The sequence below is a fragment of the Podarcis bocagei genome (genome assembly GCF_964188305.1).
Source record: "Podarcis bocagei genome assembly, chromosome: 6".
NCBI classification, from domain to species: Eukaryota; Metazoa; Chordata; class Lepidosauria; order Squamata; family Lacertidae; genus Podarcis; species Podarcis bocagei.
In genome coordinates this window covers 99,030,159-99,056,294 of record NC_138130.1, presented here as the reverse complement: position 1 = coordinate 99,056,294, position 26,136 = coordinate 99,030,159, and the positions used below count along the sequence as shown (strand labels likewise).

At 47.4% G+C, this 26,136-nt stretch overlaps 2 protein-coding genes and 1 long non-coding RNA gene across 5 annotated transcripts in view; 1 reads left to right on the top strand and 2 right to left on the bottom strand.

Moving 5' to 3' along the window:
• Window positions 1-11,285, bottom strand: part of GDPD4 (glycerophosphodiester phosphodiesterase domain containing 4) — a 40,402-nt gene extending 29,117 nt beyond the window's left edge. For 2 of the 3 annotated variants that reach the window (XM_081197381.1, XM_081197382.1), the window contains exons 1-3: window positions 11,136-11,285; window positions 3,993-4,187; window positions 2,313-2,416 (exon numbers count right to left, since the gene is read on the bottom strand). In XM_081197381.1, coding sequence (XP_081053507.1) covers window positions 2,313-2,416; window positions 3,993-4,187; window positions 11,136-11,192 — 356 coding nt within the window. In that variant the 5' untranslated portion in view covers window positions 11,193-11,285. The remainder of the gene's footprint in view (window positions 1-2,312; window positions 2,417-3,992; window positions 4,188-11,135) is intronic. The other variant, XM_081197383.1, reaches the window with a different exon arrangement.
• LOC308588877 overlaps window positions 1-22,150 on the top strand; it is a 26,763-nt gene extending 4,613 nt beyond the window's left edge. The window contains exon 2 of the long non-coding RNA XR_014008958.1: window positions 21,991-22,150. This is a non-coding gene — a long non-coding RNA (uncharacterized lncRNA). The remainder of the gene's footprint in view (window positions 1-21,990) is intronic.
• On the bottom strand, window positions 20,642-26,136 carry LOC308588785 (uncharacterized protein). The gene is made up of 2 exons (XM_081197455.1): window positions 25,840-26,136; window positions 20,642-21,691 (listed from the first exon to the last, which is right to left on the bottom strand). Exon 2 carries the CDS (start codon window positions 21,642-21,644, stop codon window positions 20,751-20,753), a length of 894 nt encoding a protein of 297 aa, XP_081053581.1. The 5' UTR covers window positions 21,645-21,691; window positions 25,840-26,136; the 3' UTR covers window positions 20,642-20,750.

Below are 26,136 nucleotides of genomic sequence, written 5' to 3'. Positions count from 1 at the left end.
TATTTTATGAACACTGTTTTTATCTAATCTAATAGTAGGGCCGGTTGTGCCTCGCAGGCATTTTGGCTCCGGTACCTGCCTGGCCATTCCTTATGGGGGTGATGGGGCCTGTGGGTTGCAGAAGGAAGACGGGCAAGAAGACGCTGGATTTCAGAAAGGGTTGCCTACCATTACTGCATTTCTCAGTAAGGAATCCCTGGGTTTCCCAAGACACAGTATAAAAATCATTATCTGACAGGCTTCACCCCTCCCATGGCGCCAGCCAAGAAGTAGTTAAACAAGAAGAGTTCTTCTTCTTATTGTTGTTTAGTTGTTTAGTCGTGTCCGACTCTTCATGGCCCCATGGACCAGAGCACGCCAGGCACTCCTGTCTTCCACTGCCTCCCGCAGTTTGGTCAAACTCATGCTGGTAGCTTCCAGAACACTGTCCAACCATCTCATCCTCTGTCGTCCCCTTCTCCTTGTGCCCTCCATCTTTCCCAACATCAGGGACAGAGAGATAGAAATGCCATCTCTCTTGGATAATGGCGTTGCTCCGAGTAAAGTCCCACCCCCTCCATCTCTCCTATTCTATGTCATCCCAGCGTCGGCTGATCTGAGCTTTCTGTTCTCCTACTCTCGATGCCCATCGGGTCCTCGGAGGGAGGGCATCAGGAATGCTTTCCAAAGACACTGAGTCTGTCAGCTGTCTCTTCCCTGGTGCATCTTCTTCCTTCTGCCCCCTCCCAATATTTCTCAGCTTCTCCCCTCTGCAGCCTTCTGCAAACCACTGTTGTAAATCCACACTGTCCTCCTCTTCTCGAGAAGGTTCAGGAGGAGTGTAAGCATTTCACTCCTCCGTTGCTGATGTGTGATGGTTATCATCATCATCATCATCATTTGTATACCGCCTTTCTATCTTACGATACTCAAGGGGGTTTACAAGCTGAACAAACAAAAAATGTACATCTTATAACAATCTAATGCAATACAAAAATGTGATAATAAAACATAACTTTAAAATAGGCAACCTCCATCTAAAAAGTAACGTTCAACAATCATTAGAATAGTATAAAATAATAATATCAGCATATAAAAGTTAAACAGAAATCCACTCAAGAGTTACAATAATATCTAAACTATAATCAGTAAGACAACGGCAAGCCACAGTACATAAAACAATACAATACACATTGAGAAGCAGAGAGTTGGGCAAGGCAGGTGGAAGGTGACCTTACCTGAAGGAGTCATTTTTTTTTATATCACATGTCTGTGTTTACTTTCTAGGCTTGGCAAACCTGAGAACAGAAGCTAGCTTTATCTCTTCCGCTCTGTTGTGTTTTTGTACTTTTTCCTTTCTGCTCTCTCTCGGAACTGAAGTGAGAGGACGCCATGATCACTTTGTCCTGCATATAGGTAAAGGTAAAGGGACCCCTGACCATTAGGTCCAGTCATGGCAGACTCTGGGGTTGCGGTGCTCATCTCGCTTTATTGGCCAGGGGTCCCTTTACCTTTACCTTTATATACAGGACAATGGACGTGGGTGGCGCTGTGGGATAAACCACAGAGCCTAGGACTTGCCGATCAGAAGGTCAGCGGTTCGAGTCCCTGCGACGGGGTGAGCTCCTGTTGCTCAGTCCCCGCTCCTGCCAACCTAGCAGTTTGAAAGCACATCAAAGTGCAAGTACCGTATTTTTCGCTCCATTGGACGCACCAGACCATAGGAGGGGGAGAACAGGGAAAATTTTTTGCTCTCCTGGTCTTGCTCTCCTGGCTTCAGCAAAAGGAACCCAAAGCCTTCGGAGCACAGCGTGAACTCGTGTTGCACTCCAAAGGCTTCAGGCGGCTATCCCTGAAGCCTGGAGAGCAAGAGGGGTCGGTGTGCACCGACCCCTCTCGCTGTCCAGGCTTCAGCGAAAGCAATGCAAAGCGCTCCCTCTGCGCTTCGGAGGCTTCGCGTTGCTATCGCTGAAGCTATGGAGCCTGTATTCACTCTATAGGATGCATACACGTTTCCTCTTAATTTTTGGAGGGGAAAAAGTGCGTCCTATAGAGTGAAAAATACGGTACTTGAAATTGTAACACAATAGCATACAATATAAGAAATAAAAGCTGCAGTACATACCCAGTTAAAAATAACGCATCATCTTCCACCCGGTTATGCACCCTTTTCCGGCCACTTCTGGGTCACCACAATGCATACATGTGCAGTTGTGCACCAATTGGACACGTGTAAATCGCTCGTGGTCTGTATTACCACTTCCCCCACTCCTAGAAGCAACCCTTTTCTTTAAGGATGTTGCTTTCGAAGGTCAGATAACCAGGGCACCTACCAGTCAAAATTATGGTAGTCATTCTTGGTTTCTCCCCACAGGTACAGAAAGACGAACCAAAGGCAGAACGCCAGGCAGACCAAGAGGAAAAAGATGCACTCCCTCTGGAAACAAAGGGAAAGAAAACCCAAATGAGATGTCAGTAATTATAAAAATAAAAGCTCTTTTTTTTCAACTGAAACTGAAAGTTCGTCTCCTCTGCAAATGTGCAAAATGGCTGGCAGCCCCTGGTTCGGCTGAATAAGAAAGCTTGCTTCTTATCTACAGAGGTGATTTCTTTAAAATGTTCTCATGCATTTATTTATTTCATTTGCTAGTGGCTTCGCCTTGCCCAAGGCGACCCAAAGTGACGTAAACCCAAACAACCAAACGGACTGGGAACCTGCCCCCCCCCCATAGGTACATTAAAAGGAAGAGAAATGCATTTAAAACATCCCACCCACTTTTAAAAGGCCACAGATTCTGCGGCCACAGAGTCTGCGGGCACCCAAGCCACCCCATCACTCCCAGGAGAGACGCATGGATCGAGCGCGCTACAGGCCCCGCAGTGAGTGCCACCCGGCATTTTGTCACCCCCCTCAGTGGTGACACCCGGGGCAACCCACCCCCACCACACCCCCTTCCTCCACCCCTGCTCAGAGAATGGGAAGATGGAGAGAGACAGGGGAAGGAGACAGGAGGAGGAGGAGTGTGTACGGTGTACGTGTTTTGGCCCACTCATTTTGGGCTCTCACCACCACCCGCCCATGGCCCAGCCAGTTCCCCCCAAAGGAATAGGGCCGTTGGGCAGAGGGAGAGAGCAGTGGCGTACCCTGGGAGCACCACAGGGCAATTGCCCCAGGCGCAAAATTGTTAGGGGCGAAGGCTCCATTGAAAACAGCTTCTCGGTGCAAAGCAGGAAGTACTGTATTTTTCGTTCTATAGGACGCACTTTTCCCCCTCCAAAAATTGAGGGGAAATGTGTGTGCGTCCTATGGAGCGAATGCAGGCTCCTTGGCTTCAGTGATAGCAACGCTAAGCCTCCGAAGCACAGAGGGAGTGCTCCCTCCGCGCTACGGAGGCTACGTGTTGCTTTCGCTGAAGCCTGGAGACCGAGAGGCGTCGGTGCGCACTGACCACTCTCACTCTCCAGGCTTCAGGGATAGCCGCACGCAGCCCCTCCGGCAGGGAGAGGCTGCACGTGGCTATGGCTTCCTCTTTAGCCCCGCACAGCCTCTCCCGGCAGGAAGAGGAAGCCAAAACAGTGAGCGGGATCCATCCCGCTGGCTGCCTTGGCTGGTGCCATAGCTGCGCGCAACCCCTCTGGAAGGGAGAGGTTGCACACAGCCTGTACGCTGCTCTTTGGGGCTGGGGGGGGGGAATAAGATTTTTTTTCTTGATTCCCCCCCCCCTAAAAACTAGGTGCACCCTATGGAGTGAAAAATACGGTATCCTCTCCAGACAATGGAATAACACTTGGTTTTTTTATTTCTGTGCCTGCGGTCTCCTTGGTGATGTGGATGCCGTTAGACAATTGAATGTGAATGCATCCTCCATCCATTTACCTCGCTCCCACCTACACCCTCTGAGCAGCCCTGGGTGTCGGCCACCCATGCTACACCACTGGGAGAGAGGAGCGAGGTTTTCCACCAACGCGCTGGGACTTATTTCTTAAGGAATCTAACAGGAATCTGCATTCACCCTGCAGCAGCAGCACTGGCCCCGCTCGATCCTGTTCTGGTGATCCCGTTGCCACTGACAGCTGTACAAGCCAGCCAGGCAGCGGATGAAGCAGCGGTGTTCATAATGACGCAGCAAACTCATCCAAGGTTTTCTTAGTTGTCCGGAGGTGACAAGGCGGACGTCCATTTCTTGGTCTTCTACATTATCCTCCACCTGAAATAAGAACTCTGAGAGTCAACTGTTTTTGCTCAGGTCTTTGCATATGCTACAGCAGGATGCCAAAGGGGAATATAGGACCCTGTCTCCTAAGGGCTCCTATTTTTTTTGTTTTTAAAACATCACATCTCTAGTCTGTTGTGAAGTGTGCAGCTTGTGGACAAACTTTCTCTTCACGCTTGCAACTCTCTTTCGACTTCAAGTCCTGAGCATGTCCTAAAACTGGTATGTTATGGAGTCGGAGAACACCACTGAGTAATAATAAAAATCGCAATAATTTTATTATTTATACCCTGCCCATCTGGCTGGGTTGCCTCAGCCACTCTGGGTGGCTTCCAACACATATAAAAACATAATAGAACATTAAATATTAAAAACATTCCGATACAGGGCTGCCTTCAGATGTCTTCTAAAAGTTGTGTAGTTCTTTATCTCCTTGACATCTGATAGGAGGGCGTTCCACAGGGCGGGTGCCACCACTGAGAAGGCCCTCTGCCTGATTCCCTGTAGCTTCACCTTTTACAGTGAAGGAACCACTAGAAGACACTTGAAGATGGACTTCAGTGTCCAGGGTGGAGACACTCCCTCAGGCATACTGGGCTGAGACCGTTTAGGGCTTTAAAAGTCAGCACCAACACTTTGAATTGTGGGGGATGCGCATCCCTTGGCCTGTAAAGCGAGATGAGCGCCACAACCCCAGAGTCAGCCACGACTGGACCTAATGGTCAGGCATACTGGGCTGAGACCGTTTAGGGCTTTAAAAGTCAGCACCAACACTTTGAATTGTGGGGGACGCGAGTGGCGCTGTGGGTTAAACCTAGGACTTGCCGATCAGAAGGTCGGTGGTTCGAATCCCCGCAACAGGGAGAGTTCCCATTGCTCCGTCCCAGCTCCTGCCCACCTAGCAGTTCGAAAGCGCGTCAAAGTGCAAGTAGATAAATAGGTACCACTCCGGCGGGAAGGTAAACGGCGTTTCCGTGCGCTGCTCTGGTTCACCAGAAGCGGCTTAGTCATGCTGGCCACATGGCACGGAAGCTGTACGCCGGCTCCCTTGGCCTGTAAAGAGAGATGAGCGCCACAACCCCAAAGTCAGCCATGACTGGACCTAATGGTCAGGGGTCCCTTTACCTTTTACTAACACTTTGAATTGTGCTCGTAAACGTACTGGGAGCCACTGAAGATCCTTTAGGACAGATGGTCCCAGAAGCCGGTCCCTGTAACCCATCTAGTAGCCGCATTCCAGGATCAAATCAGAAACCAGGACAGCTTCTCTGAATCAGGGATGTCCCTGGAAAATAGGGACACTTGGAGGGTCTGATTTACTTGTTTGTATTGTGATTTTAAGCTGTCTGTAAACATCAACCAGAGGCTTTGCTCTGAGCATAATATACTTTTTTAAATGCAGGGACCTTTTCAGGAGAGCCTAGTAGTGTCTGCCCTTCTCCTACAGACAGAAGGGTCCCCACCCAGGTACTATGTAATCCGGAATAAATTGACTGATCTGATTTATGTACCCTCAAGGAAGCCAGTTCTATTCCCTGTCCTTACCCAATGTACCTCAGTTGCTACTCAATCCAAGATATCTTTCTGCCAAGAAATCAACATTGCAGCATCCACAGGCCTCCCAGCTAAGCACTTAAACTGCCACAGAACCTTCTAATGTGTTGGAACAAGCACTATTGCAACTTTCAAAAAATCCAGGTCACCATGAAAAATGCTTAGATGAGGACAATAGTTCAGAAAGTGTCCAGATTGTAGAGTCCAGAACATCTGTAGGGCAGCAGTTTTTGGAAAGGTTGGCCAAGGGGAACCAAGTTGGTTTCTGTTCTGATCAAATCAAAATTTATTCGGTTTTTTAAAAAATGAGGTTGGCTCACGTATGCCCTCAAATTGTGGATTAGGTGTTAGTTTGAACTGACAGCATTTAATGTCTCGAAGCCTTCATTTGTCTTTGTACTAAGAGTTGTTAGGAGACCCCCTATTCCTTTTGATTCCTAGAGTTCCCTGGGAAGAGGGATTGGTTGTTAAGCCACTCTAGGAATTGTAGCTCTGTGTGAGGAATAGAAGAAGAAGAGTTTGGATTTGATATCCCGCCTTTCACTCCCCTTCAGGAGTCTCAAAGCGACTAACATTCTCCTTTCCCTTCCTCCCCCACAACAAACACTCTGTGAGGTGAGTGGGGCTGAGAGACTTCAGAGAAGTGTGACTAGCCCAAGGTCACCCAGCAGCTGCATGTGGAGGAGCGGAGATGCGAACCCGGTTCCCCAGATTACGAATCTACCGCTCTTAACCACTACACCACACTGGCTCTCCACACTGGGAGCTCCCCATTCATCTCTGTCCTCTAAAGGCCTTCAACCTGTCCTCAGTTATTATTACATTTAACACAGGACTGATGAATTTGTGGTCCTCCAGATATCTGTCAGGAGATCATCCTACACTCGAGTAGGACCCTGGCAGAGACACATGCCCGACTGGCATGTTCTCTCCCTCCTGGTCGATCATTTGGGAGCTTCAAAAGCTTTCTTCAGCCCAAACATCACAGCGACCGATGCCAACCAACATCGGCACACTTAGGGATCCACAGAGTCTTCGCAGTTGCGTAACAGACCTCAGCAACTCAGCATTTTGGCTAATCTACTTTATTTACATATAAACACACACGGAGCACTGCAACATGGCTCCCTCTCTCTCTAGCATCAGACAGCAAAGAGAAAAAGAACAAAGGACAATAGTCCCACTTCACAGAACACAGTAACACAAACATCCTGTCTCCATCACTTCCCACTCTGTGGAGTCAAGACATATACTGTCATGTGATAGACAACAATCCCATGACTGCAGTCATGGAGCAGGAATTCTAACAATATCATCCTCCAGATATTTTTCATCTGGCCTTCACCATAAGTTCCTAAGGAATGTTACGATTATCAGCAACATTAGGAACAGTTTAATACAACGTACAATCACAAAAGGGATGCGAGTGGGGCTGTGGTCTAAACCCCTGAGCCTCTTGGGCTTGCTGATCAGAAGGTCAGCGGTTCGAATCCCCATGATGGGGTGAGCTCCCGTTGCTCGGTCCCAGCTCCTGCATACCTAGCAGTTTGAAAGCACCCCAAAAGGTGCAAGTAGATAAATAGGTACCACTCTGGCAGCGGGAAAGTAAACGGCGTTTCTGTGAGCTGCACTGGTTTTGCCAAAAGTGGCTTAGTCATGCTGGCCACATGACGCGGAAGCTGTACGCCAGCTCCCTTGGCCTGTAAAGCGAGATGAGCGCCGCAACCCCAGAGTCGTTCGCGACTGGACTTAACTGTCAGGGGTCCTTTACCTTTACCTTTGCAATTGCAAAAGTAGGCTTAGTTTGGTCAGAATCGAGGATCCACTTCCAGAGTTAACGCTAAATACATTAATGATGACAAATGAGCCCCTTATCTGCTAGAGGGCGGTGGAAATTTGTGTCCTGGGGATTTTGGGACTCGTCTGCCCATGTGCCATCTGAAACCAAAGGGGTGCATTGGTTGGCAGATGCGAAATATATCGGCATTATTTTCAGCTCTCCTACTCTCCCTACAGGGATGCGGGTGGCGCTGTGGTCTAAACCACAGAGCCTAGGGCTTGCCAATCAGAAGGTCAGTGGTTTGAATCCCCGCAACGGGGTGAGCTCCCGTTGTTTGGTCCCAGCTCCTGCCTACCTAGCAGTTCGAAAGCACGTCAAAGTGCAAGTAGATAAATAGGTACCACTCCGGCGGGAAGGTAAACAGCGTTTCTGTGCGCTGCTCTGGTTTGCCAGAAGCGGCTTAGTCATGCTGGCCACATGACCCGGAAGCTGTACGCCGGCTCCCTTGGCCAGTAAAGCGAGATGAGTGCCGCAACCCCAGAGTCGTCCGTGACTGGACCTAATGGTCAGGGGTACCTTTACTTTTACTACAAACTAAACTACTGGCTTGCATGCGTTTTACAGCTCCCTATAGAAAATTCTCTCTTGCAGGCTACCACCCCCTCCTCCCTTCCAAGATGGCCCCCTTCGCTATTAATGTCCAAGATGGTGTTGGACTACAGTTACCATCATCCCTGACCACTTGCTACCTGAAACTGGAGCAGGATGGGAACTCTCTCTCCTCCAACCCAGTTCATTTAGACCAGGCAAAGGTGGGAATCAGTTTCACATTAGATCTCCAACGGCGAAAGAAGTGGTAAGAATGCACAGAACTTTTACGAACCCAGCAGATTCCGTCCTGGTTCCTTTACTGGAAGGGATCCTGTATCAAACAGAAGTGAAGGGGTGGATGGGGAAAGTAACTGGATATTTCAGGGCAGGAGGAATTACAGAAATAGAATATGCAAGAGTGCGATCTGATCCCCAAGCAAACGGGAGTGGAGGAATCCAGTTCTCTTGGGTTATGTGGCTCTTTTCTTTAATAGCACAAGCACGTGTTGAATCAGCCCCGGAAGCGACTTTTAAAATGGCAAAACCGGCCCTAAAGTAGCCCGGAAGAGAGGGCACAAAAACAGGACTCCCATGAGCCTTTGCAAGTGCAATCCCAGGAGCCTTTGCACCAACCACTGAATCCTGTGCAAAGCTGGAGTTTGAGCAAATTCACATTTCAGCAGCAATTTACAATTATATTCATCATCATCATCATTAATTGAATTTATATACCACCCTATACCTGTGGGTCTCAGGGTGGTTCACAAAATAAAATCAATATGTAAAACAACCACAAAATAAATAATAAAAATAAAAACAACCCAATAGTGAAAATTCATCAGCATTTTAGTGCGAATTTCTCCTAATAAACACATTTTTTACTACTCCTCTTTGAATATATACTTTTTGCCAGTAATTTCTTCATATCTGATGCATTATGTATGTTATTTTTCACTAATATACTTTCCTTTGATATACGCATTTTGGTTGGAAAATTGCATCGAATTTCAAAGAAAGTGTTTCACTTTGCATATTGGTTTGAGGAGTGTGGAATGGGTGTTTTCTCATTAAAATGCAAACAAAACTGAATTCTTTCTCCATCCCTGTAGAAGACAACCTTTAAATTGAACCCCAGGTGTCTAAAAATAAACCCAACTTTAAGCCTTTTCCCCATCTCTCTTTTAGTAAAAGGTAAAGGGACCCCCGACCATTAGGTCCAGCCGTGACCGACTCTGGGGTTGCGGCACTCATCTCGCTTTATTGGCCGAGGGAGCCGGCGTACAGCTTCTGGGTCATGTGGCCAGCAGGACTAAGCCGCTTCTGGCGAACCAGAGCAGCGCATGGAAACGCCGTTTACCTTCCCGCCAGAGCGGTACCTATTTATCTACTTGCACTTTTGAACTGCTAGGTTGGCAGGAGCAGGGACCGAGCAACGGGAGCTCACCCCATCCCGGGGATCGGAACCGCCAACCTTCTGATCGGCAAGTCCTAGGCTCTGTGGTTTAACCCACAGCGCCATCCAGTTGTCTAGCATATGCAACAACTTTCCTAACACTGTTCACAATAGATTTGCAACAGAAATTGCCCATTTTTTAAACATATATACATATACTGTTAAAGGCTGTTAAAACTGATAGATTGCTTGTGCTTAAATCTATAACAACAGACGTGTGCTTTGCTGAAAATGTGATTCTTCACAAAGAGTTGTTCTCTTGGACTTGTTGAGGAATATTTGGACTCTTTGGCTTTGAGATATTGAGTTGCGTATGCCTTTATTGTTTTGGCATTGTAAATATCACTTAAGTACTAGAAGGTGTTGAATTTTCGTACATTACTGCTAATCATATACCGTATTTTTCGCTCTATAACACGCACCAGACCATAACACGCACGTAGTTTTTAGAGGAGGAAAACAAGAAAAAAATATTCTAAACAAAATAGTGGATATATGATTTTTGTGGTTCATGCTGTGGCCACAGACATGTGATCTGACAGTGAGTTTGGAGTAGCCCAATGCAAAAATCCTGAGGATCCATGTGGATCCATGCTTTGTAACCACGGAGGAGGGAAGGAAGGGGAACCATGGATCCTCTGCTCACGACTGCAGCAGATCCCCCCCGCCACCCATAGGCATTCCCTCCATAACACGCACAGACATTTCCCCTTACTTTCTAGGAGGAAAAAAGTGAGTGTTATGGTGCAAAAAATACGGTAATTGCAAAGTTGGAAGGGACCCTAAGGGCCATCTAGCCCAACCCCCTGCAATGCAGGAATTTTTTTTTTTTGCCCAAGGTGGGGCTCTTAACCCCTGACCCTGACATTAAGAGTCTCATGCTCTACCAGCAAAACAAAATATAATTTAAAACCCACTTCGTCGTTCAGCTGCAAGCTAGAACAACTCTTCCGACTGAGCTGTCCAATTAATCTTTTGCAAACCACATAAAGAGTTATTTAGTTTGAGAAAGTGTGATTCTGCCTCTCGGTTCTTTTGGCTTCAGCGACAACTTTGGGAACTGGTTACAGCTTCCCTCCAGATGTTAACATTTCACAGATTACTTGTTGCTCCATTTGCAAGCTGACGGGAAGCCTCCTTGCCAGATGTTTTGCAAACCCTCGCTGCCACTGATCCCCTCCTGCTGTTGGCGCTGGCCAAAAGAGAGGATTGCCCTACACATCCATTGGTTTTAGATGCGTGCTCACGGCCCGTTATATAGGAAGAAATCACTTGGAACGCTGCGTGGCTTTCGAGACTTCTTAATAAAATGCATCCGTCCGAGCCAAGGGTGAGTTTTTCCCCTTTGCCAAAGGATTTGTTCCTGCTCGCCTGTTTGCAAAAGGTTGCTTCATTAGCACTCTTTTCCCATCCACCGAAGATGGAGATCTGGGGTCGGTTTGGGGGCAAATGGAAGAGAAATCCTCACACTTCCCAAACCGTTACTCTGCAGGGAATCTTAATAAGGGCATTAACAACCAAGGCAGCACTCAGGACAGCTCCTTTGGGGAGAGATGCCACTCACCTCAGATTTCTTTTCCCAAAACGATTTGCACTTCTCCTCCTTTGAGCGCCCTCCCATTCACCGCCTCCCTTCCGTGGTGGTGACCTCTGCTTCTTATATCTCCGCAGCCAAAGAGAAGTACAGCTGGAATCTCCGAAGTAGGAAAGGAGGGCTGCGAACAGCTAAGCTCCTCCCACACTGGGCGGGGCATTTGCCATCTGTGACCGTTGTTCTTTTTCTTTAAAAGCTCAATCCAAAAGCGACTGGAAAAGATTGAGATGTAATCCAAATGAGGAAAGTTGTTTGCCATATGGCGCTGCAAGAGACAGGGAGGGAGGGATGGAGGAAGAAGGAAGAAGGAAGAATTTGGTTCTCAGTGTTCCTGCTTCCACATCAGACACGAACAATTTGATTTAAAAATTCTGCCAACAGATATTATTATTTTGAGCATCTGCGCTTAGAAAAATCATAAAGCAGATCTGGAGTATGGCAAATGGGAAGAAATCATTTCCATTGTTTAAGGTTTCTACAGAAAACAGTTTTGTTCATATTACATGCAATAATTTTTCCATTTTCTGTCTCCTTCTCCTGGTGTCTCATTCAGATTGGGATCTCAGTGCTTGAACTTAATAAAAAATCCTGATGAACTATCTTGGACTGACAAGAGCACTTTGAAGTTGAAAAAATGTAAATCCAATTAGAAAAGAGCCCTCTTTTTGGGAAGCTGGAGGAAGGCCGGAGAATAAAGGAGTGGGGGAACTACCAGCCGCACAAAAGGAAGTTTGTTTGCTATTGTGTAACTGTCTGAGGCTGTTCGGGGATATGAATTTGGCCACAGCCCTTTGAAAAGCAGGAAATCCGTGAAGCTCTGATTAGAGAATGGCATACCTCACCCCTGAGTGGCATGAGAATTTCAAGAAACACAGCTCTGTTGTCAGCCTTGAAATGCTCCTTACAAATCATTAGCTAATTGGGCAATGGTCCCTCCACCTCAAGAGGCGCTGGGAGATCCTAATTCCCCCCTCACAGAACTACAATTCCCAGAGTTCCCAGGGAAGAGGGGTCGACTGTTAAGTAGGGCTGCCATATTTCAAAAAGCGAAAACCCGGACAAAAAAGTTGTAAGAAAAAGGCGTAATAACGAACTAAGGAGGAGACAGTTTACCAAAAACGAAAAGAGAACCTTGTTGAGCATGAAGGAAGTCAATTGGAAGAAAAGAAGAACTGAAATATGGTGTATATAAATTGTTGGCTATTGGTTTTGTATAAGTTTTCGTACATTGTTATGCTTTGTTTGTATTTCTTTGGTTTTTGGTTTTTTCTTTTGATTGTGTATTATTATTTTCATGTTCAGTTTTACAAGTGTGTGTGTATGTGCTGTAAATAAACTCATTAAAAAGAGAGAGAGAGAGATATTTTTTGGGGAGGTGGAATCCATGACTGTTTCGAAGTGGTAAAGGTAAAGGTAAAGGGACCCCTGACGATTAGGTCCAGTCGTGGCCGACTCTGGGGTTGCGGCGCTCATCTCACTTTATTGGCCGAGGGAGCCGGAGTACAGCTTCCGGGTCATGTGGCCAGCATGACTAAGCCGCTTCTGGCAAACCAGAGCAGAGCACGGAAACGCCGTTTACCTTCCCGCCGGAGCAGTACCTATTTGTCTACTTGCACTTTGACGTGCTTTTGAACTGCTAGGTTGGCAGGAGCTGGGACCGAGCAACAGGAGCTCACCCCATCATTGGGATTCGAACCGCCGACCTACTGATCGGCAAGTCCTAGCTCTGTGGTTTAAAGGCTCTGTCCCTTTAGAAGTGGTACGATCCTGCTTTAAATGCCTAGTGCAGATGAGGCTTATTCTCCGGCTCTGAAGTGAGAGCTTTCCCCTCCTCAATGCCAGTTTGTGAAACTCCGAAGATCATCTACCATAAAACCACTCCTGGTTCACAATATGTTGAATTGACAACAGCCTCTCTGCCGCAGTGTCACTCTGAGGGTCAACATCCTTTACTTTAAGGGGAAATTGCTCTGTGTTGATGACTGCCCCAGAGAGCTATGAAGCCATAAACTTGATTCTGAAATGCGCGTGGCATGCGGGGGGGGGGGGGAAATCTGAGGATTGGCATCGTTTTATAACATGTGCACTGCACTTTATGATGGCAATCACACCTTGAACTCTATGGGGTTGCCGAAATGAATAAAAAGTCCAGGAGATGGGAGACCAAGCAGGAGAGAGAATTGCCCGTCATTAAGGAAATGATTTCTCCAAGTCAGACTGATCTCTGTGTTCTGTGCTGGGAAGGGATTCCCTGCACCCCAAGTAAGATTTGTGAGCATCACTTTTCCAGTTAAATGGCAGGTGTCTTTTCCTGTAGCCATTGACTTCATCTAGGCAGCAGGGTTAAAGCTACAAAGCTGGGAAACCCAGCCAGATGGGTGGGGTATAAATATATTATCCTTTCTCCTGGGCCGTGTCCAGAAAGTGGTGTTGGGAGATGAGTGTTCAGACCCCTGGGCTCTCACTTGTGGGGTGCCTCAGGGTTCCGTCCTCTCCCCCATGCTTTTTAATATCTATATGAAGCCGCTGGGAAAGATCATCAGAGGTTTGGGCTGGGTGTTCATCAGTATGCGGATGATACCCAGCTCTACCTCTCTTTTAAATCACAACCAGTGAAGGCGGTGAAGGTCCTGTGTGAGTGTCTGGAGGCGGTTGGAGGATGGATGGCGGCTAACAGATTGAGGTTGAATCCTGACAAGACAGAAGTACTGTTTGGGGGGGAACAGGAGGGGGTGGGGGTGGAGGACTCCCTGGTCCTGAATGGGGTAACTGTGCCCCTGAAGGACCAGGTGCACAGCCTGGGAGTCACAGCTGTCCATGGAGGCGCAGGTCAATTCTGTGTCCAGGGCGATTGTCTACCAGCTCCATCTGGTATGCAAGCTAAGACCCTACCAACCTATGGACTGCCTCGCCAGAGTGATGCATGCTCTGGTTATCTCCCTCTTGGACTACTGCAAAGCGCTCTACCTTTGAAGATGACCCGGAAACTGCAATTAATCCAGAATGCAGCAGCTAGACTGGTGACTGGAAGCGGCCGCCGGGACCACATAACACTGGTCCTGAGAGATCTGCATTGGCTCCCAGTATGTTTCTGAGCACAATTCAAAGTGTTGGTGCTGACCTTTAAAGCCCTAAACGGCCTCGGCCCAGTATACCTGAAGGAGCGTCTCCACCTCCATTGTTCAGCCCAGACACTGAGGTCCAGCTCCAAGGGCCTTCTGGCAGTTCCCTCATTGCGAAAAGTGAGGTTACAGGGAACCAGACAGAGGGCCTTCTTGGTAGTGGCGCCTGCCCTGTGGAACACCCTCCCAGCAGATGTCAAGCAAATAAGCAGCTATCTTATTTTTAAAAGACATCTGAAGGCAGCCCTATTTAGGGAAGTTTTTAATATTTAATGCTGTATTGTTTTTAACACTCGATTGGTAGCCACCCAGAGTGGCTGGGGAAACTCAGCCAGATGGGCAGGGTATAAATAATTTGTTGTTGTTGTTGTTTCCTGTATACTCTAAGGAGTATATAGTCCACTCACCTGTGTCCAGCGGCAGAGATGCTTCTTTATGCCTCCAGGGACAAAATGTAGTCTCTGGTAGCAGTTGGTCTTTACTGGAAGGACTGGGGAGTGTATCCCTCTCCTGATGCAAGAGGTCTCTACATCTGAGGGTCGCTGGTCCAGAGCCATGACAGAAGGTGCTGCTGGGAGACGGCTGGTCCACCCAGCGAGCTTTAGCTTGTGATGTTCTCCATGTTTCCATCCTGCCTCCCCATACTTTTTGAGATCCGTTATGAAATCACTGGGTGTGATCATCTGGACCCTTGGGTCAAGGCACCCTCAGGCCATTCCTATCTTCTGATCCCAGAGAGGGCCAGTCCGGTGAAGGTGGAAGCGCTGTTGACCAGAGCAATGTTCCACAGCCAGTTCCAGAGGTCTAGCTAGCCAAGGAGACAGGATGTGCCCCAAGGCCACCAGAACACATGGTTGCAAGTCCTAGCTCTCAATGGGGAAGTTTGAGGCTCGGTTGGGTTGCGGCCATTACATGGATGCACCTCTCAGACTAAAATAACAACGCTAACTTGAACTAACTCTATACGGTCCATAAGATCATTTATGCAGGCTATAATCCATACCTCAAAAGGCTTGATCTCCAGGTATTGCAAAGGGCATAGCAACCAAGATGAGTCTCCTGAGCCAATCAGAAGGCTTTGAGGCTGGAAACCTCTGGAACCTTGGCGTACATGCATTCCCACACAGCTGAAACCATTTCCCATTTAGCAGGCCTCATTCCTGGCCTTGAAACAGAGTACAGCTAGATAACGCAATGACTCAGCCCGATAAGATTGTTTTGAATGCCAAAAAGCAGTTTCTTTACCCAGAGGCCTAAGCAAGGAAGCCCTTTTTTGGACACACTTTGTAGGGTTGCCGTATTTCAAACAGTGAAAATCTTAGAATCATAGAATCATAGAATCATAGAATCATAGAGTTGGAAGAGACCACAAGGGCCATCGAGTCCAACCCCCTGCCAAGCAGGAAACACCATCAGAGCACTCCTGACATATGGTTGTCAAGCCTCTGCTTAAAGACCTCCAAAGTAGGAGACTCCACCACACTCCTTGGCAGCAAATTCCACTGTCAAACAGCTCTTACTGTCAGGAAGTTCTTCCTAATGTTTAGGTGGAATCTTCTTTCTTGTAGTTTGGATCCATTGCTCCGTGTCCGCTTCTCTGGAGCAGCAGAAAACAACCTTTCTCCCTCCTCTATGTGACATCCTTTTATATATTTGAACATGGCTATCATATCACCCCTTAACCTCCTCTTCTTTGCCAAAAAATCCGGACCCTTTTTTTGGCAAAGTTGTTGAGCCTTTTTTGGTTTTGCCCAAAGTTGTTGAGCTTTTTTGGGCAAAATCACAAAAACCCCACCCCATTTTAAAGCTATTTTTATAGAAAATTAGCAGAAAAGGCACTGCCGACACAGGATACCATTTGTCCAGATTTTCCCGGACATTCAACCGATTTCTGCCCAAACACTGCTGCCGACTGCAGTATTCCAGGTATGTCCAGACATATGGCAACCCTACACTTTTGCAGGTGGGGATGTGCTTTAAATAGATGGTGGGTGGCGCTGTGGTTAAACCACTGACCCTAGGACTTGCCGATCAGAAGGTCGTCGGTTCGAATCCTCGCGATGGGGTGAGCTCCCGCTGCTCGGTCCCTGCTCCTGCCAACCTAGCAGTTCAAAAGCACGTCAAAGTGCAAGTAGATAAATAGGTACCGCTCTGGCGGGAAGGTAAACGGCGTTTCCGTATGCTGCTCTGGTTCACCAGAAGCGGCATAGTCATGCTGGCCACATGACCCGGAAGCTGTATGCCGGCTCCCTCGGCCAATAAAGCAAGATGAGCGCCGCAACCCCAGAGTCGGCCATGACTGGACCTAATGGTTAGGGGTCCCTTTACCTTTACCTTTATCTTTACACTGACTGGCAGTAGCTCACCAGGGTTCCAGGCGGCAAGTCTTTGGAGACGCTAGGAACTGAACCTGCGGCCTTCTACATTAAAGAACAAGTGCTCTTCCACTGATCTAGGGGTCTTCCCCAAAGGAACATGAAAGAGCATGCTCTACAGTGAGGGGGGAAAGTATTTGATCCCCTGCTAAATTTGCCCGTTTGCCCTCTGACGAAGAAATGGCCAGTCCATAATTTTAATGGTAGGTTTATTGTAGCTGTGAGAGACAGAATAACTGTTCGAAGGTTATTCTGAAGGTTCGAGTAGCTACACATCAGCCTCGAAATCTTACTGACTTGGAGAGGATCTGCAAAGAGGAGTGGGACAAAATACCTCCTGAGATGTGTGCAGACCTGGTGGCCACCTACCAGAAACATCTGACCTCTGTAATTGCCAAGAAGGGTTTTGCCACCAAGTACTAAGTCATCTTTTGCAAATACTTATTTCACTCCTTATAATGCACATCCATCTCTGACTTTTTTCTTCTGGGTTTCTGGGGGTTTTCCAGTGTGGTGTAGTGGTTAAGAGCGGTAGTCTCGTAATCTGGGAAACCGGGTTCGCGTCTCCGCTCCTCCACATGCAGCTGCTGGGTGACCTTGGGCCAGTCACACTTCTCTGAAGTCTCTCAGCCCCACTCACCTCACAGAGTGTTTGTTGTGGGAGAGGAAGGGAAAGGAGAATGTTAGCCGCTTTGAGACTCCTTAAATGGAGTGAAAGGCGGGGTATCAAATCCAAACTCTTCTTCTTCTTCTTCTTCCTGTTGTTATTCTGTCTCTCACAGCTGCAATAAACCTACCATTAAAATTATGGACTGGTCATTTCTTCGTCAGAGGTCAAACGGGCAAATTTTGCAGGGGATCAAATACCTTCCCCCCTCACTGTATATCTTCAGTCTTGGCATCTGCCATGTCAGGGAAAGACACTCTATTCCTTTCCTCCTTTCCCCAGAAACAAGGAGTCTTCCATCATAGGTTTTTCTCCACCTGTAATCGGAAGTGGTACAGTCCTGACCCATATTTACCAGCTCATCAACTGGTATCTCTGTTGTATTTGAAAATAGTTACAGATAGGTAGCCGTGTTGGTCTGCCATAGTCAAAATAAAAAAATTCCTTCCAGTAGCACCTTAAAGACCAACTAAGTTAGTTCTTGGTATGAGCTTTTGTGTGCATGCACACTTCTTCAGATACACTGAAACAGAAGTTGCCAGATCCTTCTATATAGTGAGAAGGTGGGGAGGGGTATTACTCAGAAGGGTGGTGGGAATGGGAGATTGGCAGATAGCTGAGATGAGCCTGTTGACGACTCTTAACGACTGCAATAGGTCTTACAGGAAAAGGCAAGGGGTGAGAAGGTGAAAAATGGCTTAGTCATGTATAATGAGATAAGAATCCAATGTCTTTGTTCAGACCAGGTCTCTCCATGGTTAAGAGTCGTTAAGAGTCGTCAACAGGCTCATCTCAGCTATCTGCCAATCTCCCATTCCCACCACCCTTCTGAGTAATACCCCTCCCCACCTTCTCACTATATAGAAGGATCTGGCAACTTCTGTTTCAGGGTATCTGAAGAAGTGTGCATGCACACGAAAGCTCATACCAAGAACTAACTTAGTTGGTCTTTAAGGTGCTACTGGAAGGAATTTTTGTATTTGAAAATAATTCATGTGTGACGTGTGTGTGTGTGTGTGTGTGTGTGTGTGTGCACGGACACACTTAAACATCATGTTTATGTATGCAATTGTTTAAAAATGTTTTTATTATATTGTGAACCACTTCAGGATTTCTCACGGGAAGCAATTCATAATGGAAAGAAAGCATGGCTATTGATAATAATGATAGTAACAGCCATTTAGCATTCGTGGGAAGTTCTGAGAGACTGTTCCAAAGACAAGAGATGTTGTGCATAAGGTATATCAGTTCAAAATGTTCCCTTGCTCCTCCCTCACACTGCAAAAAGAACACTCAATAATGCAAATTAACATATGCAAATCAGATTAGATGTTTAAAGCATAGACTGTTTTTAAAAGCACATAAACACAACCTGAGCATGGTGGATGAAAACCATCTAGCTACAGCCTCCAGAGGGTGCAACAGAATATGTTTAAAATTAAGTCTGCACTTTCTCAGTATACTCCACATGGGGGAGCTCCCATAATGCTTGGTCATGAATGTTCAGAAGCATAAACTGCCAATTCTCAACCGTCTATTTAGCCTGTGGAAAGTGTTGACACAGAGTTTTTGTTTTGTCTCAGCCAACCACAAGGCAACCCCCACAAAGATGGAGTAATTGCTCGTGGGTGACGGTGGGATTTGAACCCAAGCCAAAAGCCATCTTCAAATCTTTCAAGGGCTGTCACATGGAAGAGGCAGCAAGCTTGTTTTTCCCTGCTCAGGAAAGTAGGACCCGATCCAATGGCTTAAAGTTACAAGAGAGGAGATTCTGACTAAACATCAGAAAAAGCTGACAGTAAGAGCTTTTGACAGTGGAACAGTCTCCCTTGGGAGGTGATGGACTCTCTTTTCACAGGAAGTTTTTAAGTGGAGGTTGGATGACCATCTGTCCCGGATGCTTTAGTTGACATTTCTGCATTACAGGGGGTTGGACTAGATGACCCTCAGGACCCCTTCCCACTGTACAATTCTATAGTTATATGGACTGAACGATAGAATGGGAATTGGGCTCACTATGTTATGGGCCTCCGGAACAAGACATCTTTTGCATGTTACAGAGCAGAGAGTCAGGCAGACACAGAGAGGGTCCCTTGGGGCTCGCTGTAGACCAGTGGCATAGTGTGGGGGGTGCAGGGGGGGCCGGCCGCACCGGGCGCAACATCTGGGGGTTAGGGGGTGCAAATCCACTGGTTAGGGGGCGCAAATCCACGGGTTAGGGGGCGCAAATTACTTCCCTTGCCCCGGGTGCTGACAACCCATGCTACGCCACTGCTGTAGACAGAGGAAGGGGCCTGACAAAGAGGGATGGGGAGCGAAGGGGGAGTTGCAAGCCAGTATGAGCAACCGCTTCACCTAGACAAGAGCAACCCTCGGTAATCTCTGCATTTTATTCTGCTTCCTTAATAAAGAAACTACCGTATTTTTTGCTCCATAAGGCACACCGGACCATAAGGCTTAAAGTTTTTAGAGGGGGAAATCAAGAAAAAAAATATTATTCCCCCCCCCCCAGCCCCAAAGAGCAGCGGACAGGCTGTATGCAGCCTGTCCGCTTCTCCCAGAGCTTCTCGGGGCTGCCAGGGGAAGGCCGGTGGCTGTCTTGTCTTCCTCTTTAGCGGCGCGCAACCTCTCCAGCTGGGAGAGCTAGGGCAATTCCCCCACCTCCCACAAAAGCCCACAGGAGCCGCGCACCCTTTAAGGAGCGTGTGGCTCCTGCAGGCTTTTCTACGAGGAGGGAGAAGGGACTGGCTGGCTGCATCAGTCCCTTTTCCCTCCTGGGGAAAAGCCCGCAAGAGTCACACGGAGCTTGTGTGTGGCTCTTTGGGGGCTTTTCCTGCCTGCCTCCCCCCTGCATTCGCTCCATAAGACACACACACATTTCCCCTTACTTTTTAGGAGGGAAAAGGTGCATCTTATGGGGTGAAAAATACGGTAGCTGCAAGTTAGCCAGAGTTTCACTTTCTTTCTCTGATCTGCAAATAACCTGTTCTCCTTGTTGGCTGCCTGACAGCTGCTCAGCCTCCCCACCGAACAGCTGAGACGTGTGGTAGCGCAGCAGCAGCTACTTTCCTGCTTGCCGTCTAGCCTCCAGCCAGCCCCAGGGCTTCAATCCTACTTTGCATTTTGGTCTGGATTTCAAAATTTGGTCTGGGTGGGAAAGAGAGTGGCAGAGAGGGGGATTGAAGGGGGTTTAGAGAGGGATTCCCCAATTATGCAATTTTCACTTATGCAGGCCGGGTGGGTGGGGGGCACACCTGTGCTGAATATTCTGGCAAGATCAAGTGGAATCAGATGGAAATTTAGGCTGGGGCGTTTCTTAAGTGGGGGAGGGAGTCCTTTTAATTTTTGAAGGCACACGGTTTTGATACAAGAATGAGCAGCTAGCTCCACCGGGTTTGCTCCCCGCGCCGCGGCTCCCGTCTCAAAAGGGCAGCAAGCCATTCGACCTCCTCATGGGATGCGGAGAGAGGACTTCCGCCAGCAGGCGGAGGCGGTCCGTAAACAGCAGAGCTTGGCTTCCGGATTCCAGGTCCTGGTTGAAGACGAAGAGGTAGACTTTGGCCAAGACACTCAGGAACCCTAGGCAGACGGCCACCGCCAGAAACAGCCACACGACTTTGGACAACAGCAGGAGGAGGCTGCTCTGCATGGCCAAGGAATCCTGGACCAGCTTGGCTTGGACCATCTCGTGCAGCAGAGACGGGACCTTGAGGCTCTCGTCCTTCTCCAGCCTCATGAAGGACGCCTCTTCCAGCTGGTCCTTCAGGCAGAGGATCTCATTCTCCTGGACCTCACGGATCTGCTCAAGCTCATCCAAGGTGCGCTGGAGCTCGGCGGCTTCACTCTGCTCCTCGCCGAATCTCTGCTCGGCCGTCTCGATCTTTGACTCCAGCTGCTTGAAGTAGCTCACAATGTGCTCCATCACCTGCTTCATGTGACAGATGTCCTGGTCTTGCGTTGCCTTGTAATCCTGGAAGAGAACGATGTGGCCGGACACCTTTTGTATTTCGGTCCTCAGCATCTTGTTGGTGCCTTTCAAGGCCATGTTCTGGGATTCCATCTGCGCGATCGTCTCCTCCAGCTTCCTCAGAACTCCCTGGAGCTCCTCTTCTTCCTTTTCGAAGTCCTCCGCCATAGCTTTGAAACACTCGATCTTGGCTTCCAGGCTCCGGTTCTGCTCTTTGACGCTCCTGTTCTCCGTCAGGATCTCCTGCTTCTCAGCGTCAAGGTTGGCGGCCGTCTCTCTCAGGTCCCAGATCTGGTTTTTCAAATTCCCGTTGGCATCTGTCAGGTGGCACAGCGCAGACTTGTCCATGGTGCAACAGGGCTTGGCTTCTGAGAGGAACAAAGGGGCTGTGGGCTCTGCAGAGATGAAAAAGGCAACGTGGGAATAAACAACGTCTCATCTTTCTTGGCCTCTCAATATCTCAAGGGCTGTGTGACGTTAGCATATGAGAGTGCTGGAGGTGAAATAGTTACCCAATCAGAACCCGGGGGGTGGAGTCAGAGGGACTATAAACCAGCCCTGGGAGGGGCAAAGGGTGGAGTTTGTTGGGAGTTGGTGGTTGGTTGGAGTGGGAGTGAATTGGGATAGAGTATGTGGGGAGGTTGAGTTAGTGTAGCGAAATAAGCTGAGTCAGGAACAGTTAGGAGCTAGGAAGACAAGTCAATATCTGAGAGGTGGTTTAGTGAGTGAGAGCAGGTAGCGGAAGTTATAGGTCTGGATAGGCACCCCATGACTGTAATTGACCAATACCATTTATGAAACCACACGCTTGTTAAACTGCAATAAATAAACTGAAGTTTATGTTCCAATTTAAACCCTGACTGGACTCAAAAATAAAGTGCGAGATTGGCTTCATTATTATCAAATAATGGAGGCATACAATTTGGACAAGAAAATTGGCTTCCAGGTGGAAAAATCAAAACTGGAAACAGAACTGTTAGATCCTAAAGTTAAGAATTTGCCAAGAATGTATAACTTGCTGTTGAAATGGAATACTCAAGATGAAACAGTGAAATCTGTTATGATTAAATGGGCACAAGATGTTGGACATAACATTATGATGGCTGACTGGGAACAGTTATGGACCACAGGTATGAAGTTCACGGCATGTAATGCCTTAAGAGAGAATATTATGAAAATGATATACAGGTGGTACATGACACCAGTCAAGCTTGCAAAAATCTATCATTTGCCAGATAATAAATGTTGGAAATGTAAAGAAACTGAAGGTACATTCTTTCACCTTTGGTGGACGTGCCCAAGGATTAAGGCTTTCTGGGAGATGATCTATAATGAAATGAAAAAGGTATTCAAATATACCTTCCTGAAGAAACCAGAGGCCTTTCTCTTGGGCATAGTCGGCCAATTGGTGCCAAAGAAGGCTAGAACTTTATGTATGCCACAACAGCAGCAAGAATACTTATTGCAAAGTACTGGAAGACACAAGATCTACCCACCCTGGAAGAATGCCAGATGAAGGTGATGGACTATATGGAACTGGTGGAAATGACTGGCAGAATCCGAGACCAGGGAGAAGAGTCGGTGGAAGAAGATTGGAAGAAATTTAAAGACTATTTACAGAAATACTGTAAAATTAATGAATGTTAGAATGATGTCGGAATGAAGCTAAGGGGTTTTTAGTAGCAATGTTATAAGGAGTATGTAAAAATGGACTGCTAACAGATGAGAATATACAGTTATTACATATTAAGACAAAGGACTAAGATAAAAACAAAGAGGGAAAGGATTTGCTGAATTAACTTACTGAACTGGAATACAAAAAGGGGAGGTGTGAGGAGGTCAGGGAAACAAGTGAATGAAAGACAAGATATGGAAAGATTGATTTGTTTTTAATTGTTTTTACTTTTTTGCATTTTGTATTCTCTTTTTTCTTTTTTATTCTTTATTATTATTATTATTATTGTAACTTTTTTTTTTGAAACTTTAATAAATATCTTATAAATAAATAAATAAACCCTGACTGGACTCAGTATTGTACCAGGTAGGGCCTGGGTGGCGGCAGCGAGAAATAAAGTGGTGGCACAGGGATCAATAGACGGTGAAACGTCCGGGGACCCTGTGTGATCGCCACAGGGTGTCACATGGAAGGGGGAGCAAGATGCTCCCTCTTCTCTCGCTCTGGACCCGAACCAATGGCTTCACGCTACAAGAAAGGAGAGCATGACTCAACTTCCAAAGAACTCTCTGACAGTAAGAGCTATTCTAACAGTAGAACTGTAGATGCTTTAGTTGAGACGCGTGCATTGCAGGGGGCTACATAATCCTTGGGCCACTTCCAACTCTACAGTTCTATGATGGCATGATACTAGGATCTCTGCTATGCTATTTGAATGGCGTAGGGATGCGGGTGGTGCTGTGGTCTAAACCACGGAGCCTCTTGGGCTTGCCGATCAGAAGGTCGCGGTTCGTATCCCCACGACAAAGTGAGCTCCTGTTGCTCTGTCCCAGCTCCTGCCAACCTAGCAGTTTGAAAGCACGCCAGTGCAAGTAGATAAATAGGTATCGCTGTGGCGGGAAGTAAACGGAGTTTCCGTGCGCTCTGGCTTCTGTCACAGTGTTCCATTACGCCAGAAGCGGTTTAGTTCTTCTGGCCACATGACCCGGAAAGTTGTCTGTCGACAAACGCTGGCTCCCTCGGCCTGAAAGCGAGATGAGTGCCGCAACCCCATAGTCTCCTTTGACTGGACTTAACAATGGAATGGCATTGTTTTATTGCATATTTTAATTATATTTTAATGCTTCTGTAATTTGCTTTTTTTACCTGTAGAGGATTATTTTGCAATTAAACTGTTTATTCACAACTTGGGACCAATTTACCTGCAAGATCGCCTTACCCAATACATGTACGCCCACAAGCGCTTCTGTCTGTAGGACTGGTACTTTTGCAGACGCCACATAACACTCGCTCCATGTTTGGAAGAAATCCATCTTTTTGCATGGCAACACCTACCCTTTGGAACTCCCTGCCTATTGACATCAGACAAGCGCCTTCACTGTACTCTTTTCGGTGCCCGCTAAAGCCATTTTTGTTTAGACAAGCCTACCCAGATGTGTAGAATGTTGATGCATGTTTTAATCTGTTTTTAGTTCATTGCTGGTTACATATTTTGAATGTTTTAAACAGCTGTGTCCCCCCCAATAATTTTAAAACCACGTTGACGCTGTTGGGTTATTTTTGTTTGTTTTTTTACAATCAAGCAGCGAATAAATTTTATGAAACGAATACAGTCATACCTCGAGTTGAATGTGCTTCAGGTTAAGCGCTTTTGGGTTGCGCTCCATGGCAACCCGGAAGTAACGGAGCGCCTTACTTCCTGGTTTCGCCACTCGCCCATGCGCAGATGCTCAAAATGATGTCACGTGCATGGGGGAAGCGGCAAAATGTGACCCGAAGACGCGCCTTACATTCTATTCAGGATGCAAACAGGGCTCCGGAACGGATCCCGTTCGCATCCCGAGGTACCACTGAAACCGCAAAAGCATTTTACTTATTTAAGTCTAGATTATTTCTTTTGCAAAACAGTCATGCCTCATGTTATTTCCGCTTCATGTTACGTTCTTTCAGGTTACGTCCCGCGGCGACCCGGAAGTACCAGAAAGGGTTACTTCCGGGTTTTGTCACTCGTGCATGCGTAGAAGCGCAAAATGACATCATGCGCAGAAGCGCAAAATGGCATCACGTGCATGCGCAGAAGTGGCAAATCGCATCTCGCGCATACACAGATGCGCCGCTGCAGGTTGCATTCCTTTCATGTTGCAAACGGGCCTCCAGAACGGATCCCATTCGCAACCAGAGGTACTACTGTACTGAGTTTCTTCTCTGTTTGTTAACAGGGCTGATTTCTGTATTGCTTGATACATTTTGTGAACTGCTTTCTCACCCGCCCCCTTGTTTTGGATTTGAGAATAAGTGGGTGCCATTTGTAAGATGCTCTGGGCGCAGTGGAAATAAATTCAAGCAATCTCAAAATGGCAGGGCCATAGGTGCCAACTCCCGGGTGCCCTGGGTGTCTGAGCACCCACAAAATTTGTTAAGTTGTGGGTGAACATATCAGACGACACAGCGATTCTTCAAACAGCTCTTGTTTATTCACAGGCCAGAACAGAATTGAACCGAAGGGTTCAGCCAGCCTGCTTATATAGAGCTCCACTAGAACGCAACAGTAACCACTTTCTGTAACTATCCAATCACTGAACATCACTTTCAATCCCTTATTTGCGTATTTGGACCGGAGTGAAAACTATCTACAGTATCCCCCTGCTGGCCCAGGGTGAGAACTTCAGTACATATCAAAATTTCCCGTGAAAGTGCCGGGCACCCACAAAGTTTGGTGCCATGGCCAGGCACTTTGCATGGCACCCACGCCCCGGGCACCTACGGTCGTGGGGCCAAGCTGGCACTGCTGGCCAGGGACTCTGATTGGTTTTGTGTAGAAAAGGAGGCGATGAAATGAAAGCAGAAAGCCAAGCATTGGCTACTCACCCAAGAGCCAGAGTTTTTGATAGGTTTTTGCCTACATGCTCTCCTGGAACTCAGCCCCAACCAATCCAAGGCTGGCTGCTGGAATCTGGCCTGCAGCTGATGTCACAATGCCCAGCCCCGAGATCATTCTCAGAGGGTGTGGAAAGGGAGCTGGTGCAGAAAAGGCCTGGTGCTCGAAGAATTAAGAGGAGGACAAGCACCGACCCATTTTAACCACAGATTGAAAGACTCAAAATGTTCCGTCCGGCTTAGGCTTCATCGCTCACACGCTTCCACTTTTTTGGGTTAAAGGAGGGG

Bases quoted from the DNA above. Each gene is read 5' to 3' on its own strand.
- LOC308588785 (XM_081197455.1), bottom strand. From the start codon at position 21,644: ATGGACAAGTCTGCGCTGTGCCACCTGACAGATGCCAACGGGAATTTG.